This window comes from Lynx canadensis, chromosome A1, assembly GCF_007474595.2.
Source record: "Lynx canadensis isolate LIC74 chromosome A1, mLynCan4.pri.v2, whole genome shotgun sequence".
In the NCBI taxonomy this organism is placed as follows: domain Eukaryota; kingdom Metazoa; phylum Chordata; class Mammalia; order Carnivora; family Felidae; genus Lynx; species Lynx canadensis.
The window spans coordinates 212372311-212399285 of NC_044303.2; the positions used below are offsets into that span (position 1 = coordinate 212372311).

The 26975-nt window shown below is 42.9% G+C and overlaps 1 protein-coding gene across 2 annotated transcripts in view; it reads right to left on the reverse strand.

Moving 5' to 3' along the window:
• RAI14 (retinoic acid induced 14) overlaps positions 1–26975 on the reverse strand; it is a 145164-nt gene that overhangs the window by 99023 nt on the left and 19166 nt on the right. For both annotated transcript variants that reach the window (XM_030331628.2, XM_032594587.1), the window contains exon 2: positions 21790–21869. In XM_030331628.2, coding sequence (XP_030187488.1) covers positions 21790–21825 — 36 coding nt within the window. In that variant the 5' untranslated portion in view covers positions 21826–21869. The remainder of the gene's footprint in view (positions 1–21789; positions 21870–26975) is intronic.

Below are 26975 nucleotides of genomic sequence, written 5' to 3' on the forward strand. Positions count from 1 at the left end.
GGGAAAAAGATAATGATGGAATAGGCAAAAAATGTGTAGCTTTCAGCAGAGTGATAAAAGCCTTTCTAGAGCCCTTCTCCAGTCCTCCACATCACTTCTTGTTGACGAGGACCTGGTCACACAGCTGAAACCAGCTCAAAGAAGACTGGGAAGTGTGGTCTTTTAGCTGAGTATGCTGCATCTCCAATTTTTTAAGTGGAGTTCTATCACTAAGAAAGACCGGGAGGAAGGATATTGGGCAGTCTACTAGTAATCTCTGCCATAAGGAAGGAAAAAGACATTAGACTCCTACTACCTTCAAATGCTGGTCAGAAGTTATTTAGCCCAGTGTCTCTCAAGCCCATTCATTGATAAGAATCACCTGCAAGGGATGGGTGGTGAAAGGGTGGGAGGAGATTCTCACTGAAATATAGATTCCCAGGCTCCACCCAGACCTACTGAACCAGAATCTCCAGGGAGAGGATCTGGGGATCCCTGTTTTTAGCAAGCACCCTAGGTGATTCTTATCATCGAGCAAGTATGGGAAACACTGAAATCCAATCTTCCAACCAACTTGGCCGTCTCAGCAAATTCCTGAGACTTGGGGCCTCAGAGGCAGCCAGTCAGAGACACGGAAGTTCTTTCTCATACTGGGGGAACTTCTGTCAGAGGGCCTGCCCTGTGGGAAGAGACCAAGGGTGCTTCACCATAAAGAAATTACAAAAACAATTATGAATCAAGCAACCAAGTGTTTTAACTGGCCATCTCTGTCACATGAACAAATCTGATCATGTAAAATCAGCCCATTTCCTTACGGAAAGCTTTAGGATGGTTTTTTTTTTTTTTAACATTTATTTATTTATTTTATTTATTTTTTTTTTTAATTTTTTTCCAACGTTTATTTATTTTTGGGACAGAGAGAGACAGAGCATGAACGGGGGAGGGGCAGAGAGAGAGAGGGGACACAGAATTGGAAACAGGCTCCAGGCTCTGAGCCATCAGCCCAGAGCCCGACGCGGGGCTCGAACTCCCGGACCGCGAGATCGTGACCTGGCTGAAGTCGGACGCTTAACCGACTGCGCCACCCAGGCGCCCCAACATTTATTTATTTTTGAGACAGAGAGAGACAGAGCATGAACGGGGGAGGGTCAGAGAGAGGGAGACACAGAATCTGAAACAGGCTCCAGGCTCCGAGCTGTCAGCACAGAGCCCGATGCGGGGCTCGAACTCACGGACCGCGAGATCATGACCTGAGCCGAAGTCGGCAGCTCAACCGACTGAGCCACCCAGGCACCCCTGATTTTTATTATATTATTTGAGAAAGTGCCCCGGGCAGCGTAGAGGCAGAGAATGACGAGGGAGGGAGGAAAAGAGAATATCTTAAGCAGGCTCCATGTTCGTTCTGCCTCCAAACTAAGGAACTGAGGACATGTTAGTTACCTGTATTCTAATCATCCTAGCAGCTTTGAAACCCAGGGGACCTAAGGACAAATGTGATGGATGAACCCTAGGACTGCAGGGGATTTTGACTTCATTTCCCTCACCCAGGCTAATACTGAGAAAATCTGGTGGGGGGAGAAGAGGGCTTAATGATACCAGAAACCGCTTCTATCTGGCATGACCTTTCCATGGATGAAAAAGATTCCAAACTTATATTTGGTCTGATGTTTCCTTATGAGTGAGGAATTCACCCTTGGAATGTCACGAATAAAAGAATGAAGTGTATTAAAGGGAGATTCCTTTTCACCTACTGGGGTTATGTTCTGAATTGTGTTCTCCAAAAAAGATAGGAAGTCCTAACCTCCAGTACCTCAGAAAGTACCTTATATGGAAATAGGGTCTTTGCAGAGGAAATAGAGTTAAAATGAGGGTAGGCCTCAGTCCAATGACTGGTGTCCTTCTTAAAATGGGAAATTCGGACAGAAACAGACACGCATGGAGGGAAGCCAGCCGACATGAAGACGGAGGACTGGAGCCTGGAGCCATGGTGCTGCAAGCCAGGCTGCTAAAGATGGCTGCAGGCTACTGGAAGCTAGGGGGGAGCAAGGAAGATAGGTTTCAGAGGGAACATGGCCCTGCCGCCATCTTGCCTTCAGACGTCTAGCCTCCAGAACTGCGAGACAAGACACTATTATTGCATCTAAGCCCCCACCCAGTTTACGGAACTTGGTTATTTCAGCCCTAGTAAGTGAATACAGTTGGTTAGTGGGGATGCATTTCCTCACCAAGGTCAAATTCAATAACCTCAGTTTAAGACTGAAGCTATTTGCCTATACAATTGAGTGGAGAACAAAAGAACCACAAATGGAGGACCACATGAAAATAATTTAAACTGCCTTTAAGCCAGGCTTCACATTGCACTTTTCTCCGGGATGGTTTGAAACCCAGGTTCCTCCACTTATTATTAATGACAAGGGCGGGTATTCTGTTGCCTCGAAGATCAGGGACTATCTACAACGTTGCTTCCTTACTACATGACTGCTTGTTAACCTGGTTCTAAACACTTTCTACTCAGGACAGTCTTCACAGAAGCCTTAAAAATACCCAGGCCAGGGGGAACCTGGGTGGCTCAGTCGGTTGAGTGTCCGACTTTGGCTCAGGTCCTGATCTCACGGTTTGTGGGTTCGAGCCCAGAGCCTGGAACCTGATTCGGATTCTGTGTCTCCCTTTCTCTCTGCCCATCCTCCACTTGCACGCACTCTCTCTCTCTCTCTCTCTCAAAAATAAACATTAAAAATGTTTTTAAAATACCCAGGCCACACTCCTCTTCAGAATATGAATTCAGTTGGTTTGGGAGTGGGTGGGATGAAGAACAGTAATAGTTTGTTGTTTTTTTTAACTCCCCAGGTAATTTTAATGTGCAGAGGGAGTTAAGAACAAATGCCCAATTTTATAGGGGTAAAGGTTTTTGGTTTTTTTTCCAAACAATAGATGGGAGAGAAAACCCTCCAACTCCAAAATACTAGGAAAACCCATCCTCTGTGAAGTTGACATTAAGTATCCATTGTCTTTGAAAGTTGACTTTAGAAATCAAATTTCTATATGAATAACATCACTATTTGATGGGCGATGACTCCACACAGGTTCTCAGGCATCTAATTTTATCTGTGGCATAATTGTCATTTATATCAATCCTACCCCTCCAAGGTTTTAATAGAAAGTAAAATTTTATTGTCGTTTAAAAAAAAAAAGCAACTGATATTTTCACTATTTTAACTTGGCAAAATATCTACATCCAAAAATACCCACCACCAATGAAATACGTTCTAAGTAAATTTAAGAAAACTTTTTCTGTTTTGGTAAAAAGGGCAAGGTAATTACTTGATAGTTGTTCAACAGCTGACATGATTATATGGTCAGAACTCTGCAGACTGCTTACAAACACTGAAATTTCTTTCTTAGCTGTTTTGTTACTTTAAATATGGTTCTGAAGAGTATATTAAATTATATCTCCAATTATATGTATGTAAAACTCAGAGGGCAGCTTAGCTTTTTTTATACCACCTAATTTCTTGACAAGCTAACTTTTCCTTCCTCCACTTCAGAAACAAAAATTCATAAATACAGTAGACAAAGAAGACATCAAGAGCCTTTTTCTTCTTCCTTCCTCTCTCTCTTCCTGCCTCAATCTCTCTTCTCTTGACATTTGTTCAAAGCTTTGATTTTCCCCTTGGACATAAGGTCAGAGACAGATTTCCTGTCTACAGCTCTGCTTTGTGCTTAAGGAAACGTGAAAAAAAGCCCTGCATATTTCAAAGAAGGTCATTATAGCCACTATATACAATAGGATCACATTCTTTCCTCCTTGTTTGTCCTTAACCAATGGAGATTACAAGAAATGTCATGGGCAAGAGGAAGAAGAGGACACACTTTGAGTCGGAGGGAGCCTTGAACATGCTCCAATTAAGAAGTGCATTCTTTTTTCCAGATGCCCATGGGACTTTGCACAACTCCAGTAAAAATAAATGTACTGCGTTCGGACTCCATTACAGAAGCAATTACCAGTGGACACAGAGATGGATGGGAGCAGAGGGGGTTGGAAAGAGGCCTGAACAGGAAACACAGAACTTTAAAGCTTAATGAGACTTTGGAGAGCATCTTATTTTACCCATGTGGAAGCCCAAGGAGGGGCACGGACTTGCAGGAGCCTCACACATGTACTGGCAAAGCCAAGGTCAGTAAACGCAGCCCGCTGTTCTGTCCACAAAATCGCCTGCCAAGTCTTGACGCCATCCGGAAGAAACAGTAAGACATTGAGCCAGCCTCTTTGCCTCTCTGGCCTCATGTTTTACATATTTATCATGTCTTAATATGCTGTAATTGATGGGGGGTGCTGAAAGCTAGAGGTCTTGACTGAGTTACCGCCTCTTGTTAAGAACATGAAAAGTTTTCTGCAGTGGAAAGAGGATACTTCTCATGAAATGCAATCCACAGCCCAAAGTTCAAGGTCAAAGAACCACATGTTGCATATCCAGAGAGACACAAGCATGACCTCTGTGCCCGTAAGATGGCACAGATAACCCAGCCTTTCAAGCTGAGAAAAGCACTCCTGCTGTAATGGGAGCCAGAAAGAGAGTACAAGGCATAAATCAGGAAAAAAAGTTTACCAGTACTTTGTGATACAGCATAATGGACAACAGGCCCAACACCAATGCAATGGTATTCTGAAATGAAAAACTCCTTCCACAAATCCAGAACTCCATGCCTCAAGTATCATCTTTAAAATGTGAATAGTGTCTTTGGGGCGCCCGGATGGCTTCGGTTAAGCTTCCGACTCTTGATCTCAGCTCAGGTCATGATCTCACAGTTTGTGAGTTCGAGCCCCACATCAGGCTCTGTGTTGATGGTGCAGAGTCTGCTTGGGATTCTGTCTCTCCTTCCCTCTGTCCCTCCCCTAGCTGTGTGCATGCACGCTCTCACTCTCTCTTTCTCTCTCAAAATAAATAAATAAAGTTAAAAAATAAAATGTCAACATAGTGTCTAAATATCAGCCTTCAATCCATTACTTAGCCTGAGATATTTTGAGTAAGGGCCTACCAAATATGGGGAAAATCATAAAAGCAGGGAAAAAAATCCTTAAGTGACATTATATTTATGTTTACCTTATCAGAAATCTCATTGTGTCCAGTTTAATGGGTAACTTTTAATATGGGAAGATATACTCATTCCATGGGTCATACAAAACCAAGGCTTCTGAGGTGGGCGATTCAACATTTTAAGGAAAAGTATGAATTATGTGAAGGTCAAGTCCCTTTTTAAAAGTATATTAGGAGGCATAAGAAAAATAAGGAAGTGGTTATAAATCTGAGTTCCAAGAATGGTAACTCCCTTGTATGGACAGAGAAACACAGTGGGGCGGAACAATTACATTCCTATGCTACGAGAACACTTAACAGAAAAAAAAAAAAAAAAAAAAAAAAAAAAAAACACAAAGGCCAAAATCACATTTAAAAAAATGCATTTCATTGGGATGCTCCATATTGAAGTTAGTGTTGTTCAACCAGCAGCCACAGCTCAAATTCTTAAGTTTCGACGGTAAATGGTCGGATATCACTTATTCAAATACAGAGGTGGTTTGCACACATCAGAAGGAAAAAACAAAGTGGTCATAAATTGGTTCCACAAGCAAAGAACCTAAGTGGGCTGGCCACGTCCCAAGCATAAAGACAAGGGCCAGACAGTGCTGAGGGAGAGATAACTTAGGAGATCAATATCCTTTCACTTCCAGTCTTACAGATGTGAGGTGTGCGTTTTCAGCTTTGTTTTCTTGTCAGGGTCTAATACAGTGCTATCCAAGAGAAATCTAATGTAAGCCACATTTTCTATTTTTTGATAGCCACATTTTTAAAAATGAAAAAGAAACCTGAAATTATATTTATGTAACCCCACAAAACCAAAATAGTAGCATTTCAGCATGAAATCAACATGAAAACTATTAATGGGATAGTTTACATTTTTTTCATCCCACATCTTCAAAATCATGCACATTTATAGGAAGTACATCTCCATTCTGGTGCTACATTTTTATCAGAAACACTTAACAAGTAATTAAATTTCATGAAATCCAGATTAAAAAATTCATACTCCAGTTGTTCCAAACATAAAAAAACAAGTTTTCCAACATCTGAGTTAATGATTTTAAAATTTAAATTTATCCAAGTAAATAAAATTACTTTATTGGTCATGCAAGCTACATTTCAAGCGCTCAACACACGCATGTGTAGGTGGCCACAGGAGTGGACAGGCAGAGTCTCCTACCCTCACGGAGTCATTTCTGTTTCCAACTTCTCACACAAGTCAGGCAATAAAACAAACTCAAAGTCAATCCACAGGAAAATAAAAATAATTTCTTCATTATCCAAAACCTTTATGAACTTCAGCTTATAGAATACAGAAATGGAACAAATACTATCTCCTAAAAAACCAAATTTGATACAGGAGATCTATAACTGGGGATAGAAAATATTGGGAAAGAAAAGTGAAGATTGTGTGCATTTCTGTCTTATTTATTCTTCACAATACCCTATAAGGGACCTATTTTTCTAAAATACCCATTTTTACTAACTAGGAAACAGGCTCAGGGAAGTCAGAGATAGTTAAGTGGGGCACAGAGAATTTGAGACTAACTAATGAATGAAATTAACCCTTAGGAGATATTTTCTGGCTTTGGTTCACAAAATGCAGCCCAGCCAGTCAAGTAATTCTGGATCCTGCCTCCCCCTAAGAGAGGTCAGGAGAAGACAGTTGGGAGCATGCATCTGCATGGCTCTCCATTTTTAATGAAAACGTCATGATCTAAAAACCCTTACAGTAACACACACAACTTTCTCTCTTAGGACTAAGTGCCCGGGAGTGGATCCCACTGACCAGCTGTGACAAAGCTTTCCAGGTGACTGCACTGAACAGTGAGGCTGACAATTTATGGAGCCAGATTACACCTAATCTTCAGTTTGCACCAGGGTGGCCTGGCAGAGGGTGGGGAGAGCTTCCCTGGGCCCTACTCCCAGCATTAGGTAGACCTGGGATGAACCCAAGAATTTCTGCCAATTCCCCAAGATCACTGATGGTCTTGGCATCATGCTTGGAGAACCACTGAACTATAAGAAAGATAAATGTACTTAAATGAGGTGAAGAAAAGAACCACCACAGATTCTCCTAACCTTCTTCGTTAGGGCAATCTACTAGGCTGACGACTACATTAGCAAAGGGCCGGAAAGTCACTGCTGGGAGCAGAGATGTGCTGGAGTCACAGGTTGTAGCTTCCTCTTACCTTCAGGTCAGAAGATGCAAAAATGTAGACCTAGGGCCCAGAGACCTTTTTATTCCAAGCTAACTCATGCTGAAACCTCAGGGCCCCCACACGTGTATGGGTTCTTCCAGGGCCTAGAAATACACTCACAGAGCCAGAGAGACAGACACAAAATCTTTTGGTATTTCTTAAAACAAGGACTCCCTTATATTTTTGTATAAACTGTAGGCTCCTCACAATGGATCTGCCCTTGGAAACCTCTTGTCCCTGTTCATATCCTCCAGATTTTTTTCCAGGAAGAGAAAAACATTAAAAGTTTTCAAACATCACAAATGTGTTTAGCACTTAATGTTTTTATCCCTTAATAGTAACATATGACACTGTTTTAATAGATTTCCAGTTTTTATAGATTTAAAAGTATCGCCCTGCTGAATATCCTTAAAACTAAATATTTTTGCCCATCAGTGTTCCTCTAAGTAGAAGTGTTGATACATACCAAATGCATGTTTTTCATTTCTTTTAATTATGTCATGTAATTTTGTAACTTGAATCTCTCTTCACTTAATTTCTCATATGCACTTTCCCAGCTGCTACATAATTTTTTAAGCTTAACATTTTTAAGGACTCTAGAACATTCCTCTCTATGGATACAGAATAATTTGCCTACTTCTTTTTTTTTTAATTTTTTTTTAATGTTTATTTATTTTTGAGACAGAGACAGACAGAGCATGAATGGGGGAGGGTCAGAGAGAGAGGGAGACACAGAATCCAAAGCAGGCTCCAGGCTCTGAGCTGTCAGCACAGAGCCTGACGCGGGGCTCGAACTCACGAACCGTGAGATCATGACCTGAGCCGAAGTCGGAGGCTCAACCGACTGAGCCACCCAGGCGCCCCTAATTTGCCTACTTCTGCAACATATGTGTTACTCTCCATTTTTTCCTTGTAGTACAGTACTACAAAAAACTCCATTTTTTAGATTACTTCCTTCACCTAGCTTCCGTTAAGCAGGCCAAAAATTGTAACAAAGGCTAACCCAATAGTACTGTAAACAAAACACAGGTTTGTGGTAGAAAAGTGAAATGTATAAACAGGGTTCACAATGGGCTTAAAAGTATCAGAATCTCAAAGATAAGGAATAGTCACTACATTCGACCCGGGGCCTAAACATGAGATCTGTGTCTGTCTCCAAGGCTTACTTGACCATTCTGAAGAATTCTTTCAAAACTAGGAACAAGTTGCCCAGAATCTTTTTGACAAACGATAGCAAAATGACACACAGATTGAGTCACTGACCCATAAAAATGGAATAAGAATCCCAGCATCCTTTCAGTGAGGTTGGGACAGCTGCCCCATCACAACCGGGGCGCAAACGCTGTTTTGTTTCCGGTAACAAGTAGGCCTGTTCTTAATAACACTTGGGTCTCAATGTGGATATTTTTGCCTGTGAAACACAGGCTAGTTAGCCTACACCAAAGCTCATGACTGGCCTTGGTCATGTGGCTCTCAAAGCACGTGAGCTAAGGAGCCTTGGATACAAAATCATTTCACAGTTTGGATGCAAAGCAAGTACAAGAGTGGGTTGTACCTAACAAGCCCGGCCTTCCCATAATGCTCCTTAACGTCACATAACACAATGAAAAGCAGCCGAGAGGACATTCAGATCACGCTAAAGGGAACCCATCTGGAAAATCCTGCTGTCCTTTTGTTTTCAGTCCAGAGCATGGGAGAATAGTAAATACTGAGTGAAGAGGGGGCAGAGGAATGAGGGGTGACGGTGAACTGTATTTTCATGCCACCCTTACTCATTCACTCAACACAGTGCCTGGTGCCCGGAACTGGTCTAGATGCTGCAGACTAAGCAGGGACCATGATCTCATCCTATCGTGACCCAGACTGCCACCTGCCACTCAAATCCACATGTTCACTGTGGGGGAGGGGCAGACGTGACTTTACAAATAACACTCAAAAAGGTAGGAATCTACAGTACCAGACTCCCACCGCTCGCTGAACCCTCACCAGAGCCTATGAAACCACCCCCCTTCCCACTATTCCCAGAGCACAGCCAGGGCCCTGACACCTGTCACAGCACCCCAACACCTGTCACAACGCCAGAGCCACCGCTGGGACAGCTGTGTACAAGCACAGCCAACCTGGTCTACCCAGTGCTCTTTGTTATTTTCACATGAAAAAACGATACAAACATTCTGTAAGTCTCAGGGTCCAGTCTGCCTCTGAGAGCCTCCTCTCCAATGCCCCAACCTCCCAAAAACAGGTCTAACCACTTTGCTTTCCATGTTCTCCACCCAGCTCTTATCTCTGGCACCAAAGGCTTTCAAACCAGTCCTGTGCATCTGGCTAGCTGGCTTCACTGGAACATGTTTTGGTCAAAGTTTACCCATGATTATCACCTGTCAGCTGTCACCGGAAAATTGCAAAGGAGAATCTGAAATCCAATTACAGGACTTTACTTGATGGGCTGGAATCGTGTTTTGTGTTCCTGACGGCAGAGGCTTGGGCACAGCAGCAACCACAGACACTGCAGGCAGGTAGGACTTCTGGATCCAGAGTCCCCAGGCACGAGTCTTGGCTCCTACTTCACCTCTGTGATTTGACTAGTGCTAGAAGTTGAACTGAATTATGGTTTAACTGAATTATGGGTTGAATCCCATAATGCATGTTGAAGTCCTAACACTTAACCAACACGCCTCACAATGGCTCAGAAATCGGTCTGTGGCCGAGGTAATTAGTGAAGATGAAGCCATTCTGGAGGAAGGTGGGACACTAACCCAAAACGACTGGTGTCCTTATAAAAAGCACATGTTTGGACAGAGAGACAAAAAGAGGGAGTGCTCCATGAGAAGATGAAGGCAGAGGTCAGTCAAGGAAAAAGCAAAGACTGCCAGTAAGCCACCGGAAGCAGGGAACAGATTCTCCTTCAAGCCTCACACCTCCTTACAACACCTTGATCTCTGCTGTCTATCCCCCAGAACTGTGCAACGATACATCCTTAGTGCTTAAGCCACTCTGTTTGTACTACTTTGTTTTACTTTGGTATGGCAGTGCTAGCAAACTAACACAGCAAGTTACTATGTCACAGTTTTCTCGTCTGTAAAGTGGTGATAAAAATGCTAGTTCTCTAATAAAGAGGAATAAATCACAATTTGTTACGTTGCTTAGATAACGCCTGACACAGAAGTGCATTTTAATGTTATGTAAATAGTCTCAATTTTTAAAAAAAAATTTTAATGTTTATTTTTGAGAGAGAGAGAGAGAACACGAGCAGGAGAGGGGCAGTGAAAGAGGGAGACACAGAATCCAAAGCAGGTTCCAGGCTCTGAGCTGTCAGCGCAGAGCCCGATGCGGGCCTGAATCCGTGAATTGTGAGATCACGACCTGAGCTAAAGTCGGATGCTCAACCGACGGAGCCGCCCAGGCGCCCCTCCATTTCTTTTTAAATCAAGTAGATTCTAATTTTTTTATATTTATTTTGGAGACAGACCGTGCAAGTGGGGGAGAGGCAGAGAGAGAGGGGGACAAAGGATCCGAAGCAGGCTCTACGCCCACAGCAGAGGCTGATGCGGGGCTCGAACTCACAAACAGAGAGATAATGACCTGAGCTGAAATCGGATGCTCAAGCAAATGAGCCAACCCAGGTGCCCCAGATTTTTTTTTTTTTTCAAAGTTTCCTACCATCTCTTCCCACCAAATTGCTTAGTGAAACACAAGTACAATAATAAGCCCACACTAGATTTCTCAGGAGAGGAGAGGCACTTACACTTGGCTGGCATGCCCAGAACAGGGTGTGGCCCTGGTGTATTAACAGGAATCCAGATTTCCTCCCTGCTCTTCATCTACACCTACACAAAGTACCACATCCCTCCCCCCCTCCCCACAGCAGTCTTCATCCCAGCCTTGGCCTTAGTCCTGGCCCTTTTCTCTGGTTGGTCTCTCAAAACCCCCTTTGTCCTTTTGCCCAAAGTCATTAAACCTCATTCTTTAGTTTCACCCACCCACCCCCAGTTTTCAGTGCTATGCCATCCATCCCTCCCATCATCTGACTTTATTTCCCGTTCTTTGTCCGTGTTCATCTCCCTCTTCAGTTAGGCCCACCCCTCCCCCCCTCCCCCAGAGTCCCCACCAGTACTGGTTTCCTCTGGTAATCCTAACCTACCCAGTAAAGAAGCCCAACCCCAAATTCATCTCCTCTGTGAAACTCCTATGGTATTTATCACCTGCACTCCTTGTAAATGACACAAGCCTTGTACCGCTGTAATGCTTCATGCACATCAGTCACAGTGTTGCCTGGAGAGTAAACTTTTGAGACCATGCATTCATCCCACATTGCTGAGGAGCTACTAATGCCAGGCACTGTATTAGGCACTGGGTCAACTAATATCAGCTACAGTGTACCAGATTTTATCCTAATCCTCATGATGATGCTAAGGGAGGTGCTGCATCACCCTGGCTTACAGATAAGAAAACCAAAGATCAGAGAGATTGTATAACTTGCCTAATAGCATGTAGGCAGTAAGAGACAAAACTGGGACCAGACAGAAAGTAGGACTAAGAAATAGTACAACAGGTCAACTATACTCAGACCCCACAGAATGTGTATTAAGGCATTGTCCATTTGGAAGGATGTCAATAGTTATCACATAGATACATAGCACCCGTGTATATGTATACACATAAAACACACAAATTGACATCCTTCCAAGTGGACAACGGCAATGCCTTAATCCACATTATTGGGTATCTGATTCTAGAAATAAAATATAACTATATATCTATGTAATATATATCTCTGAAGGCAGAGCTAGTTATTCAATACTATAATGACTAGATTAAATAGGCATGCCTAACAAGTTTGTAGATGACTCTGTGATTCTAAGAACCCGAATTTAAAATGATGCAAGGTGCTCGCTTCGGCAGCACATATACTAAAATGATGCAAAAACTAGAGAAACAGATTTATCAAACAAAATAAAATTTAACTAGGATAAATACAGTGCCCTGAATTTGGGTTCAAACATCCAACAGAACAAGCACACGAAGAGAAAGACAGGGCTCTGCAAGCAAAAGTAGGAAAGAATAAAAAAAAAAAAAAAAACCAGGTATGAATCAAGAGGGGAACGTGGCTGCAGAAAAAATATGACCTTAGGTTATGTCAAGAAAGCTATATGCCTGGGAAATGGAAATGCCACTATTTTAAGTTCCTTTGGAACAAATCTAAACCTTCACTCAGAATTCTAAGCCCCACAATTTGAGACCCAGAGTGGCATACATGGTAAGAGGAAATTAACTGATGCAAGAATCCTCAGATTTCACAGGTTCATAAATTGCATGTCGACTGAATGAATGCATGCACTCGGTATAACCTAAAACTAAATTTATAACGTGTAATTGTAGGCTGACGTCATTCCCAAACTTTCCTATGAAGGTGTGGATCATGTCTCGACAGAGACCTATCTGTGTAAACAATCCCAGAATGATGGCTGTAAAATGGTATACTTAATCAGGCCCCTGTTAATCCCACATTTTATCAAGGCAGGTCACACAACATATTACTAGACTCAAAAGAAAAAGCCTGATTGATAACCTAATGTCACCAGTTGCAACACTCAGGGGCAGTTTCCATTTCTAACATGGAAAAGGCATTTAATTTTACTGAAACAGCATGTTGCAACAGCCTTGCACCAACAGGACAATGGGGAATTGGCAAAGAGCAGCCCCTATTCCCTCCTGGGGTAGAAGTAATCAAAGCTAAGAACATTTGGCACACTTTATCATCCGACTCCCAAATGGAGGCTCACTGTGCATATCACCTGCGGCTGAGTATATTCGCTTTCCAGGGCTGCCACAAAAAGGTACCTCAAACTGAACGGAAATCTATTGTCTTACAGTCCTGGAGGCTAGAGATCAAGGTTCCCACAGGGTCAGCTCCTTCTGAGGGCTGTAAAGGTAAATCTGTTCATGCCTCTTTCCTCACTTGGGGTGGTTTGCTGGCAATCTCTGGCACTTCTTGACTTTTAGACACCATCCAACCTCTGCCTTCATCTACGCAAGACATTCTTCCCGTGTCCTTCAGTTTTCCCTCTGTGCACGTTGGTCTGTATGTCCAGATTTCTGCTTTTTATAAGGATGCCAGTCATACTGGATTATGGCTTACCTTAACGACCTCATTTTTTAACATAATTTGATTACCTCTGTAAAGATGCTATTTCCAAATAAGGTCACATTCTGAGATACTGAAGGTGAGAACTTCAATATATATTTTTTGGGGGGGAGAGTGGCGGCAGGCAACTCAACCACAGCACTGAGTTCATCTTCTCCAGGGTCCATTCCCTTTTCGCCTCTCTGGATTTAGCTGGTTTGGTGGATGCCTAGCTAGAGGAAAGGTTTCCTGCCTCCCCTGCAGCTAGGTAGAGGCATGTGACTAAGCTCTGGACGGTTCCATGTGAGGGCACGGATTTGTACACCTTCAGGGTCACAGCCTTTCAGAAGGGAAAATGCTTGTGTTCCATTTCTCTCTACTCAAGTCTTAAGGAGACAGAAAAAAGAATATGCAACATGAACAGCAACCTAGACCAGCACAGTCCAAAAGAATTATAAGGCAAGACTTTCAAGTTTCTAAGGAGCCATATTTGGGGTGCCTGAGTGGCTCGGTCGGTTGGGCGTCTGACTCTTGATTTCAGGTTAGATCATGATCTCAGGATTGAGCCCACCATCAGGCTCCACACTCAGCGTGAGATTCTCTCTCTCCCTCTGCCCCCTCCCTTGCTGCACACGCTCTCTGAAAATAAAAAAAATAAAGTATCTAGGACTCATATTTAAAAAATAAAACAGGTGAAATGAATTTTAATATGTGTACTTAATCCAATATGTCCAGAATATTAGCACTTCAATGTCTAATGATGACAAAAATAGTAATATTTTACATTCCTTTTCTGGTACTAAGCCTTTGAAGTCTGGTATGTATTTTATAGTTACAGAATACTATATCTCAATTTGAACTAGCCACATCTCAAATGCTCAAGGGCCACATGTGGCCACTGGCTACTGCAGTCCACAATGCAGCTGTGGACAGTGGCAAAAGGACATCATAGAAGGATCTGGGTCCCCGATGCATCTACAGAGCAGAGCTACCCTTGAACTGGCCCTTGAGTGATTAAAACTTTAACTTAAGAAAACAACTTCTAGGGGTGCTTGGGTGGCTCAGTCAGCTGAGCGTCCAGCTTCAACTCAGGTCATGATCTCACGGTTTGTGAGTTCTAGCCCCGTGTCAGGCTCACTCTTGTCAGTGCGGAGCTCGCTTCAGATCCTCTGCCCCCACCGCCTCCCCACCCCTCTCCCGTTCACACTCTCTTAAAAATAAATAAACATCAAAACAAAAAATTTCTATCTTATTTGACTTCAGGGTATTTAACAGCTTATCTCATACCATAATAAATATGTCTACTGGACCTCACAGAGGACCCTGCGGCTTCTCACTTATGAAACGGAGAAGAATGGGTACTTCCATGAAGTCATGTGGACTCCCATGAAAAACCCCACCAAAAAAGCAGCCCCAGTTTGAAAACTGCCATGGCAACATTCTCAGCACTGGGAAATACATCTCAGAATAAGCCCATCCAAGAAGAACATGTGGTTCTTCAGAGTTTTCCTTGTTCTATTCCCACATTATAAATCTCTCCATTTCTCAGCCGTTAGCCTATGGAATAGCCCAGGGGAAAGGCAGGAGTTAGAGACCATCAGATCATTTGGCCTCCCAAGAAAATCAAAATGAAACCCTTTCAGACAGTACTTGCCAAAAAGTTAAAATATTTTTCATTAATGCAAAACCACCCTAATAATTTGACAACCAAGTTGATCACAACATGCTGACTCTCCTTGTTTAAAAGGAGGTAGGGACTCAAACAAAAGGAAAGTCAAGGCTAGTCATGTCACCTTTATAGATACGTTGGGCCTTTAGCTAATGCAGACACCTGGTGCAGTAATAAATGGAAACAACCACCTCTGTACAGAAAACATCTTTGGGTGGAAACTCAACTGAAAAGCACCACGGGATGAACTCAGAAGGAATTCCTACACTTCATTCCCAAGGAGAAGGTACATACGAGAATTTGTCACACACAAAACACTGAGGTCAGCAAGAGTTCCAAATGATTAGGTAATTAATTCAGAATAAAGTGATAAGAAGTAATAACCTAGATGATTCACTGCTTGTGTAGACTATCAGATTTCCCCAAGTGGAGGGGCCAGGTTCTGAGTTTCATACTCGTCTCCAGCTGCATCTGGAATGGATCAGGTTTAACCAAGAGTTCCTGGACTTACTGTCAGGGATAACTAAATAAAGCTGGGATCCAAGTAGCCAGCAATGAGGCTCTGTTTAGAAATACACTTTTTTGTTTTGTTTTTAGGTATAGACGTTTTTATCTGCTCCAGGGGAAGAGCAGAAGTAGCATCTATTCTCTCTTGCTTTAAAAGTTAAGGTCGAAGTGTATTTTGCCTCCCAGGAAACAAACAACCCAAGATCTTGCCAGACCCCACTCTGCCATGGGAATAACACTAATATTGGTGAGCTCTGCCACTATCAGGAGCATTCATACAATGCAGTCATTGCCTGGCTCTTTGTGCTTAGGGCAGTAGAGCAGAATTTATCTCGTGCAGTTTAAAGCTTTGGAATTTAGGAATGAGAATGCCCCATGTCAGCAAGCGTGTGCAGCGGGCGACAGGGCAAGCTCCGGTGGCAAGCAAAACCGGGGTGCGGATCTCTCTGCCATTGATCAGATGTGTGACTTTGAGCAAGCTACTTCACTCCCCTATCTTAATTTCTTTCTCTGTAAAATGTTATTATAACAATGGTGTTTACTGGAAAAAGTCTGGTAAGCATGACGTGATAAAGAGCAGGTGACGAGCTTGGTACAGTGCCTGGCATGTAGTCAGCAGGTGATAAATGAGACCTCTCCTCCTCCTTTCTGCTGTAGGTCAGCAATCAATATGCGTTTACTCCGGCTACTCATATTATGTACTAGGCAGACTAAAAAACTGTGATACTCTGGCCTCTATTAGACACTGAAAATAGTCCACAAGATAAAGAAACAATGGCACTAAAGTCATAAGCATGCATCCTGAGGTGGGCGGGGCATGGGGGGGGATGTTGGGGGGACTGGGGCAAGGCTTCCGAGAAACTTCTCTGGGATGGAAAAGCCAGGAAGTACACTTTGGGTTAAACTGTGTTCCATTCCCCCCACTTCCCCAAACCCCCACCAGAACTGATAAGTTGAAGTCTGAAGTCAGTCAGAATAGGACCCGATCTAGAGACAGGGTCTTACAGAGGTAATCAAATTAAAAGGAGGTCATTAGAGTGGGCTCTAATCCAATAGGATCGTGTCCTCATAAAAAAGGGAAATTTGGACACTGAAACACACCAGGAAGAACGGGCACGTGAAGAGGAAGATGGAGATCAGGTAGGGTGTCCACAAGGCAGTGATGGCCAGAAAACCAGGAGAAGCCAGGAGAGCTTGGAACAGATTTGCCCTCACAGCCCTCCCAGGAAGGGGCCCTGCCAACACCTTGAGCTCAAACTTCCAGCCTCCAGAACTGTGAGGAAATACATTTCAGTTGTTTAAGCCACTGGGTCTGTGTTTACAGCAATCCTAGGAAACTAATACAAGGTGAAACCAGGCAGCAGGCAGATTCCCCATTAGGAAGGGCTGACAAGACCTGGAAAATATGTACTATGACACAAACCTGACTGAATTTCTCCCCAGAAGTTTATGAGAGTCTCATACCTCCAACCCAAAAAAAGATCATCTCTGATGTATCTCTGATGTATTTTGACATTATGTGTCTTAAAAAAAAAAGAGACTTAGCTTTACAGATTTGGCCAAGGTTCCTCTGTCAACAGAGACTTGGATTTTAAATACTCCCGTGGTGTGCGTGTGAGTGTGTGTGTGTGTGGTGTGGAAGGGAGACTTGGGCATCTGTAAAAACTTACTGCAAATGACCAAACACTCCTTGAAAAAATACCTTGGCAGAGATGGCGATTATCGACCTTCACAAGAGCAGCTCTCTCAACAGGCAACAAATTCAAACTCCTGTCTGAGCAGGATGTGTCTGGTTCCTCAAGATTCACAGGGTGTGTGTATTTCTTTGGCTGAAAGCTGCCATCATTAGTAGCTACTACCTAAAAAGTACCGCTAATTTAATATCTCATGGAGCCAGCCATTTTGAATTGCCTTGATTTTTTTTTTTTTAATGGAATGTCCGCTGCTTCCCTATTACAATGAAAAACATAATTGGGAACAAATCTTACATAAAATTAAACACACACCCACAGAGTAAACTCTGAAGGCCTCAATCGTGTTTGAGAGGCATTTCTCAAGCTTTGTTACAAAGATCTTTCAATCCCATTTCCCATCCTTCAACCTCCACCCATTTCACTCAAGGCACTAAAAATTGGCATTCGCAAAGAAATTCCAGAAGCCTGAGCATTTTTATTAACAAAGGGAAATCCCAACCTTCTTGGCCTCATTTCTCATGATGACAGCTCATTTTTCCATGTGGAACCACATGCTAGTTGCTGCAAATATGTAAAGAGGTAAAGAAGCCACTTTCAGACTATAGTCATAAAAGATATAAATAATGATGATTTAAAGCTCTGTGCTCATTTTATAAGCATAAAAGTCAAGTATATCCATTTTTAAAACTAGAATGAAAATTCATAGCGTTTTTATTAAAAGACTCGAGGGGCGCCTGGGTGGCGCAGTCGGTTAAGCATCCGACTTCAGCCAGGTCACGATCTTGCGGTCCGTGAGTTCGAGCCCCGCGTCGGGCTCTGGGCTGATGGCTCAGAGCCTGGAGCCTGTTTCCCATTCTGTGTCTCCCTCTCTCTCTGCCCCTCCCCCGTTCATGCTCTGTCTCTCTCTGTCCCAAAAATAAAATAAACGTTGAAAAAAAAAAAATTTTAAAAGACTCGAGTCATGGCGTGGGCACTCTGCTGGGCTCTTCAAGTATTACTATTTTGCATGTCAAGGGCAAGTTTTTGAAACTGAGCTAGTGGCAGACTCCTGTGCATGACCCTCCCCTCCTCTCCCATCCAGTATTCCAAATCCTACCCAGCCTCAAGGACCAGAAAAAGCTCCACTTCTGTTAAGCTCTCCCAATTTTTCCCATTTCCAGTGATTCACCCCTCTGAAAACCGATAGCATGAATCGTCCAGACCCCACAATTTAACAACTGGTTGTGTCACCCCTTTACTCTCTATTGTATATATGATGTGTATTTTGCCTTAGTTACTTCCTGCATGTAAGTTTTCTCCTCCCATCCTGGTTTGTGAGCTTCTTAAAGAATCATACCTCACATTTCTCCTATATGCTCTCTAGTATCTAACCCAAGTTTAAGGATACCCAAAATAAAGTTACACATGTCAAATGAAAAATGTCATCTACCGAAGGGCAGGGGTTTAGCTTCATAATTCTCTTCAGCCTCTGTGGGTTACGGTAGGCTCCCAAGTATGTTTAGGGACTAAAGCAACCAGACAATGACAGAATCTAACCACAGCCCACAGAATTGGGCTCATCCCCCTATTATACTCACATAAACCTGACCTTGATTTGGTAGCCATATGAGTCAAGTGTTCCAGAAAGGAACTTGGATTAAATCTCTACCGGCATGATGGTCCCGGAGCAGCACAGTGACCTTAAAGGCATCCACAGCGGTCTCCTTTGGGTCACTCTTGTCCTTTTTCACTCCTGGGTTTTGCTCTCAGTGGCCTCAAACTGATCTGGCTGTAGACCTCCCAGACACAGGCTGGCTGAAACGTGATCATACCAGTGGGTCACCTGCCTTCTCTTTATGAAAGCATGAACATGATCTGCTGTCCCTCTTCTTCCTACCCCCCAGAAATACAAAGAACTCTTTCTTCCCCCTTCTCCTTTCAGACTCACACAAAGACAAGAAGGAAAATTTGATGGCTGATGGTTTAGGATGGTTATTTCAGAAAGACCACTCACTTTAGGTAAAGATTACAGTTCAGCTTATTTAACTGAACAGTTTAAAACCTGTTTTTCATGTAACAAGTGACATGCATGTGCACATACACAATACCAAAAAAAATTCAAACCAAAAGGCACACATTGCAAAGCAAGCCAGCCTCCCCCAGCTACCCCCAGCTCTCAGTTTCCCTCCTCAGAGGCAGCAGCTATTATCAGATTATTCTGCCCTCCTGGCTATAGACACTTTTCAAACCCTACTTTTGATCATGGATTTCTGATTAAGAGAAGGAAGTATCTAACAATCATCTCCTGAATGCCAGGCCCTAAGATATGTGTTTTACATACATTAGCACATAGAACCTTCACAACAACTTTGGAAGGCTAATGTTATTTTCTCCACTTTTTGGGTGTGGAACCTGAGGGTCAGGAAAGGTAAGAGACTTGCACAAGGTCACCAGCCTCGGTCCAAAGTCACTTTCCAAACTGCTGACTGGATGAAATGGTTTTCAAGGTCAAATCTCCATCCAAATTTCCTTTTAGAAAGCCTGTGCTCTGTAACTGGGTTCTGATATCAGAAAAACTGATTGTACAAAGTAGAGCACTAAGAACCCAGACAAGTTACCATACCTCTCTAGGTCTCAGTTTTTCCATCTGTAAAATGAGTCTAAGTGTAATACCTACCACATAAGGTTTGTGGCAAGATTCAATGAATTTCACACAATGAGCTTTGGATGGTACCTGATATACAGTCAATTACTTCCTAACAGTTATTATCACACAGCTGATTGACAAATGGACAAACAGACCCAAAATTTGATGTTCTGATCAAATGTCAAAAGCAATTCGATATTGTCTGGCCCCATGGTAACAATTTCCTTTGCTCACTCGTCCAAGCTGCGCCTCTAACATTTCTTCTCTTAGCACTACTTCCAAAATCACAGTCTTTCTGCTGCCAAATCCCAGAAGCTTTTAATAGTGTTATTATTGTGTTTTTTTAATCACTGCAACAGTTCCATTTTTATTTAAAAACTAGATTCCAGCAACACCCTCCCAACTGACGCCAGTTTTTAATTTTTTAAACCAAAAGTTTATGTGTCTATCACTTCCCCCTACCCTGGTTCATATATCATGGAACTCTAGACTGATTAAATTTTGCTAAAATAATTTCAACTGTATAAATGGAAGCTACCCAAATTCCCCTAGAATGGAAAAGACATTTGTTAACCTGGTCACACAATGTACTAACCCATCCATATCTGGGCAACGCTCTCCATCTAATTGCCTTTTTGTTCTCACTGAAAGCCAGATGAGATCTGTAGGCCGTAGTATCATAGGGCCAGCAGATGAGGAGGCTGAAGTGGGTTTCTCAGGGGAGTAACAGGGGCAAGGGCCTAAGGAAGACCGACGACAACCGAGGCTCTCAGTGGCCAAAGACAAATTGGATGCTTCTGGCCAAGTCACTTCACATTGTCTAAGTTCCACTTAACTTACTTTCACTTAAGGTGAAACCCAACTTTTTCTTGAAATCCCTCTCTGCCTCTAACCTCTAAGCGAGACAAAAATTTGCAACCATCCCACAAGCATCTCGACCAGTCTGGACTTTATCAGGGCAGTAAGTTACATGTCAAGATGCAGCCTCAAAAGATAAGCTTCAGACAAAAGGAGGTGTGTGCATTTAACATGTGAGCCACAAAAGATGCAGCCTCCATTTACCGGAAAAATGCACCTGTGCCAAGCTGTCTTAGAACTCACGGCAAAACAATAAAATCCAGGTTCACCTTAATTACCTCATGGGAAAGGATAGCCACGCAAGCCCATTGTAAGGGTGACACATCTGGGCTTCCACCTGAGACTCTTCCATGAGCTTCTCCCATTCAATAATTCTGCCCAAAGGATGGGGAGTTCAGCTAGTACAAGACCGGAGTCCCAGCAGGGTTTATGAGAAGACCGTTTGTTAAGATATCATGTGTATAATCCTCTCCAGTTTCTCCTGTGGGAGACTTTGTTTCATAATCCTGACATCATAACTGGTTCCTCCAATCCAAAATCTTTTATGATGGATAACAAATGAGTGAGAACCCCAAGAATTCAGGGGGAGTAAAGGTGTTGTTTTACCACAAAAGCCTTAACAGAGTTAAAAAAAAAAAAAAAAAAAAGTTTCCTAAGGCCAAAGATGAACCAAGCTAATATGTCATTCCTTAACTACTCCCACGAGACTAGCTTCCTCCAAAAATGGCATTCCGAATCAGATTCAGGGGACTTTGCAAAGGCTGAGGTTTTTACTGATTCTTTTCTTTAAGATATTTAATTTGACTCTTCCTTTCTCTACAAGGCACAGATGCCAGGAATAAAGAAGTCATTCTTGAAAGCTGTTCGCACAAACAGCAAAGAACCTAGAGCATGCCATTCACAAAAGCCATGCTGAGTTGAGGCCCAGACTGTTCCTGGCTCCTGTAGTTGATTAACCCAGTGCCTTATCAAGGTAGGAATGGAGGGCTGTTCCTGCCGCCTCAGGAGAGTGAGAGTGGAGTAGGCAGACAGTGAGTCACGCAGCATACTTACGTCGCTCTTCCTGAACTTGGCTTTCAAGCTCTTCATGTTTAGTCCATTCAGCTTTCCAAAGCTCTAGAGATTTTCAACACCTAAGCAGAGAATGAATAAAAGAAAGAAATTAACTATTGAGGTTTCCAGATAAACACTACAGATATTCCCTCCTGCTAGGATTACAGCTTTTTGGCCATGGGCCACTGGGGTTGAGTTAGAAAGGTGTTCAGAATTAGAACCTAAGAAGTGGTAAAGAATGTGTTGTTTCACTCACGATATAGTCTCTAGAAGCTTCGGACATTTTCAAGTTAACCGAATCTAAGTTTTATCCCAACTTCCAAAACGTTAACAGAACAAGTTTAACTGTCATTGTACAAAATACAGTATCTGCGTGCAGCATGAGTTCCTATACGTGCTGTTCATGTTTTAATCCTACCATCCACCTCCTTTTGAAGGGCCACAATAGTAAAGAATGAGAAGGAGAACAGTTCATATTCCAGATGTCATTCATTCCATATTTATTTTTCTCAGTGTGGTTTCTTTTTTCCTCCTAAATGCACGCACAAGGCAGTTAGTAAAAAAAAAAAAAAAATGCCAGGAACAACAAAACCTCCCTCTTCAAATACCTCATTCTGCAGGAAGCTGCTCTAAACAATGAAAAAGGCTCCCTTCCCCCACCCCCAAGGTCCTCGTGGGACCCAGCAATTCCAAGTTTGAGCTGGCAGAGTCTTAAGAAATCCCCTCATTTAGGAGTTCTGGGGTCCCCTGCAAAGTGAACGTGACTTTTTTAAAGTATTATATATGTACTTTTTTTTTTTTTTTCCAGGGAAGACAGTTCCTAGTTTTCATCAGCCTCTGCAAGGAGTTGTCACCCTTCAAAAGTGAAGACTATTGATCCAGGCTAAGTGCCTCATGTTTCAGAGGGAGCAGTGAAGCCACAGAGAAGTCAGGAAACTTGCCACCGGCCAAAAGCCTGCTTATGATGGAATTGACAATCAGACCAGTAGCTGAACGCTTTTCCCACTGCCCTGTAGCTTGAAAACTAAAACCCAAAAGCAGAATCCTGTGCTAAAACACGGTACAGACTTTATCTCTTTCACCCTTAAAACTGGAAAATTACAGAGTGTGGAACCTTTGCATTTAGGTCAAAAGGGCAAGAAAATCTGTATGCAAGTTCCCAACACGTAGCAAGCACTCTCTAAATGTAACTTCGAGCCTCACCTGACAAAGTGAGAACAGATGAACCTTAGCAGTACTGTCCATTTGGGCACGAAGGAAGAGCGGTCCCATGTTTACCCTTGCTGGACATTATTTTTCAAAAGCCTTTCAAAGCCATCTCTGTTCCTCTATCGCCCTTATCATTCTGGACTAAACGGATTTGAAGCAAAAAAGGGAAAAAAACCAAGCCACTGAATGGCTGTACTCCTCCTTCCTTGTGTCTTCATCACTGCCTCCAGAAGTTGTCCAGCGACTCTCTGGCTTCAAACATTGTTTACTTTCATTTTCGCTGCTGTCATTAAGCAGGGCCTTTGGATGAAGGGCACAAAACCCCAGTCATCAGAAAGCCCTTCGGTGACATTAATCTGGAGGCCACACCATTACTGCAGCCTCACCGTGGTCTCTTCCAATCTTCCCGGCCTGGGTAGGAGTGACTGAATGTGTGTTACCTTGGAAACCATACACGCTATAATTAGCCCTTGTTAATTGCCAAGTATTTAGCCACAGGCTGGGCTGGTACCTGAAAAGCAAAGTGCAAACTCCTGGACAGTGTTTCTCACCACTGGCTCCTCATTAATCTGAATCACAAGGACATGGGGACAATTTGCTAAAGGCCAAATCCTAGTCCACATCCTATGGAAACTGAACCTCAGGAAGCAGGGCTCAGGCATGTCCTTGGTTGAATCTTTTGTTCGGTAAGGTTTGAGAATCTTTTTTTTTTATCTAGGGGAGTGGGGAACAAGCATGGGCTTGTACTTGTGAGAAGGGAAGGCGCAGAGAGAAAGGAAGAGAGAGAATCCCGAGCAGGCTCCACACCTGCAGTGCAGAACCCCAGGGTGGGACTCAAACCCACAAACCATGATATCAAGGCCTGAGCCCTAGTTGGATGTTTAACCGACTGAGCCACCCAGGCACCCGGAGCTTTGAGAATCTTTTTTTTTTTTTTTTAACGTTTATTTATTTTTGAGACAGAGAGAGACAGAGCATGAACAGGGGAGGGTCAGAGAGAGGGAGACACAGAATCTGAAACAGGCTCCAGGCTCTGAGCTGTCAGCACAGAGCCCGACGCAGGGCTCGAACTCACGGACCGTGAGATCATGACCTGAGCCGAAGTCGGACGCTTAACCGACCGAGCCACCCAGGCGCCCCGAGAATCTTGAAGTAAGGTAGATGAGGCAGGGAATACACTCATCAAAGTTATGCTGCATCATTTAACAACCCTTTTTTGTGTCAATGCAAACCACCTTTTGATGAATCCAAGTAGAAATAACGATAATCAGATATTCCCCAACTGCCACTGGCTCACAGTTCTCCCAAAAATGGCAGTCATCCTTTGAGTTCAATTCCTTCCACCTTTGGGTGAAGTGCTAATAACCAAGGAGAAGCCCAATCTATGCAAGAGGAAAGGGAGAAAGGGAAGACAAGGTTTTCAAAAGCCACAAACTGTGTAGCCCACCAAGGTGGAACCACCCAAAGCATTCCTTCAGTTCTGGAACACAATGTCTTAGGCAATGGTGGGTAAGACTATTATTTGAGCTCATTAAGTTTTTTGTGGGTGTTGTGCTTGTTCTTGTGTGTTTTTCTTTGACTTTTTTTTTTTTTTAGCATTGCAATGAGAACATGCAAACACTTATTTGAAGAGGATTAAGTAAATAAAGCACTTAATTCCAAAAATTCCCAGAGGCAGGCAGATATTAGCTGTGAAATGAATGTCTTCCTGGAGTCATGGGTCTGGGTGTGTGATAGCTGGGTGGTCCATAGGTACAACTTCCAGATGATAGAGATAGGGATCAAGGGTAAAGAGGTTCTGGAAGCCTACAGAATAGTAATTTTAGACACAGAACTGTAGCTGGGGAGAGGGGGTAATGATAGTAATAGGTCACTGTCTTCCTGGTATTCACAAGAGGATCTAACATCTGGAAGTCATGACTAATGGTAGTAACCTGCCCCTGACAGGGTGCTGGGTTCTGTCTGCCCCAGCACCTTCTCTTCCCCAAGAAGACCCACAAGTAAATCAGGGACTTGCCTTCCTTGGGTCAGCTGGAATCTTACTGCTCCAATTCCCAAATCCAGACTTCCAAAGCTCAGATTGGGTTATAGCCTATCTTGAGCACAAGTGATATCTATCAGTAGATCTAGGCTACACTGATAGCCGTCCTTGGACAAGTCACTTAATCAAGACGACTTACTTCAAAAGGGCTGCAGTGAAGCTTAATTAACTGTGCACCAGCCTAATTTGGATAGTACAAAAAGGCGACATGTGACACATATATGGGAAAAACTGTAAGTACTCCTGTTTCAAGAATAAAGCACATCCCACTCACCAAGCAGAAATATTCGTTTACTAACATTTGCTTGTCACTGGAACATGGCTCCCATTGCTATCACCAGTCATCAAATCACATCAAGTCAACTGATGAGGATGAACACACAGACTTACTACCTTCTCATCTGAAAGACTGCATCCAACAAACAGGCTTTATTAAAATCCTTGTTCCCTTTAAAGCTCTCAATCAAAGCTTAACCGGAGGTACCTTTATCTGCTAATTCTAGCCTGAATCAAGAAACCTTGGTATGAGCCTATAGAGCTTTATTATGAATGTTAGACTTCTTTATTAAAAATAACTCAGAACAAATATGGAGTTTCCTTTTGGGGAGATGAAATCTTCTAAATCTGTTGTCATGATGACTCCATAACCTGTGAACATACCAAAACCATTCAATTATACACTTCAAGTGGGTTAACAGAAAAGACTGTGAGTTCTATCTCAACAAAGCACACCTTACTAATCTCCACTACCTTCTCCAATCCTTAGAGTTAGGAAAATTCCAGTTTAGAAATCTCTGGACTGAACTGAAAGAGAACTTCAGAGGAACATGGGTTAACCAGCAATACCCATAACACTAAAATGTGGCTGCTCCTAGATGTTCTTTATTTAGCTATTTCTCTACCACAACCCACCCAACTGAAGTGGTCAGAAAAACGTTCCTCTATTTTCCAGCTACGTCTACTCCCACTCACTCCCACCCCCACATATGACCCAGGGATTATTTCATAAGGCGATGTTGCCAATTACATCAGCATAGGAGAGTCCTCTTGGAGCCCCAGCCAGTATTCTATTTCCATAATCACAAGTGAGACTCAGAAATCTGTAATTTTTTTTTAAACTCCTCGGGTGATTTGGATGCTCAACGAGATTGGGGAAACACTGTCCTAGACTCAGTGATATTATACCTATAACTGACACTTTCATTAAAAAAATAAACTAGAGGGGCGCCTGGGTGGCTCAGTCAGTTAAGCATCTAATCTGACTTCGGCTCAGGTCATGATCTCACGATTTGTGAGTTCAAGCCCAGTGTCTGTACTGACAGCTCAGAGCCTGGAGCCTGGTTCGGAATCTGTGTCTCCCTTTCTCTCTGCTCCTTCCTCACTCATGCTCTGCCTCTCTCAAAAATAAATAGATGTGAAAAAAAAATTTTTTTTTTAATAAACTGGAGACATTATACAAGTAGGTATGTGTTCACTGAATGTATCTGAATCTTTCACAATACTGGGGTGTGCAGCATGAGGGTGTGGAAGGGAGCCCTCTATATTCGAAATCCTACAAGAGCAGCTAGCTGGCTACCCATGGCCACCAGGAGCAATATTAACTCGCAAAGGCAACTGGCAGCTGGACACACATGTATGTTTTCCTGGATCCCAAGAATACATCCGCATCTAAGGCACCATACCATAGGGTTCAAGGGCAGTGGTTTAAAATTGTTCCCTCTGAATCACTGCAACATTAGAGAAGCAGAATAAATAACAATGTTGTGTGCCTAATTATTCCTCCCATCATGGAATGTGGAGATACTTCTATGAATCCTTAGCAACACTGCAACACTAATGCACACCCCAGATGGGCCTCAGGGGGTTTTCTGAGGAACACTGGGCTTAAAATCCCCAGCACTGAACAATGCATTGAAACAAATGTAAGGAACTAAAA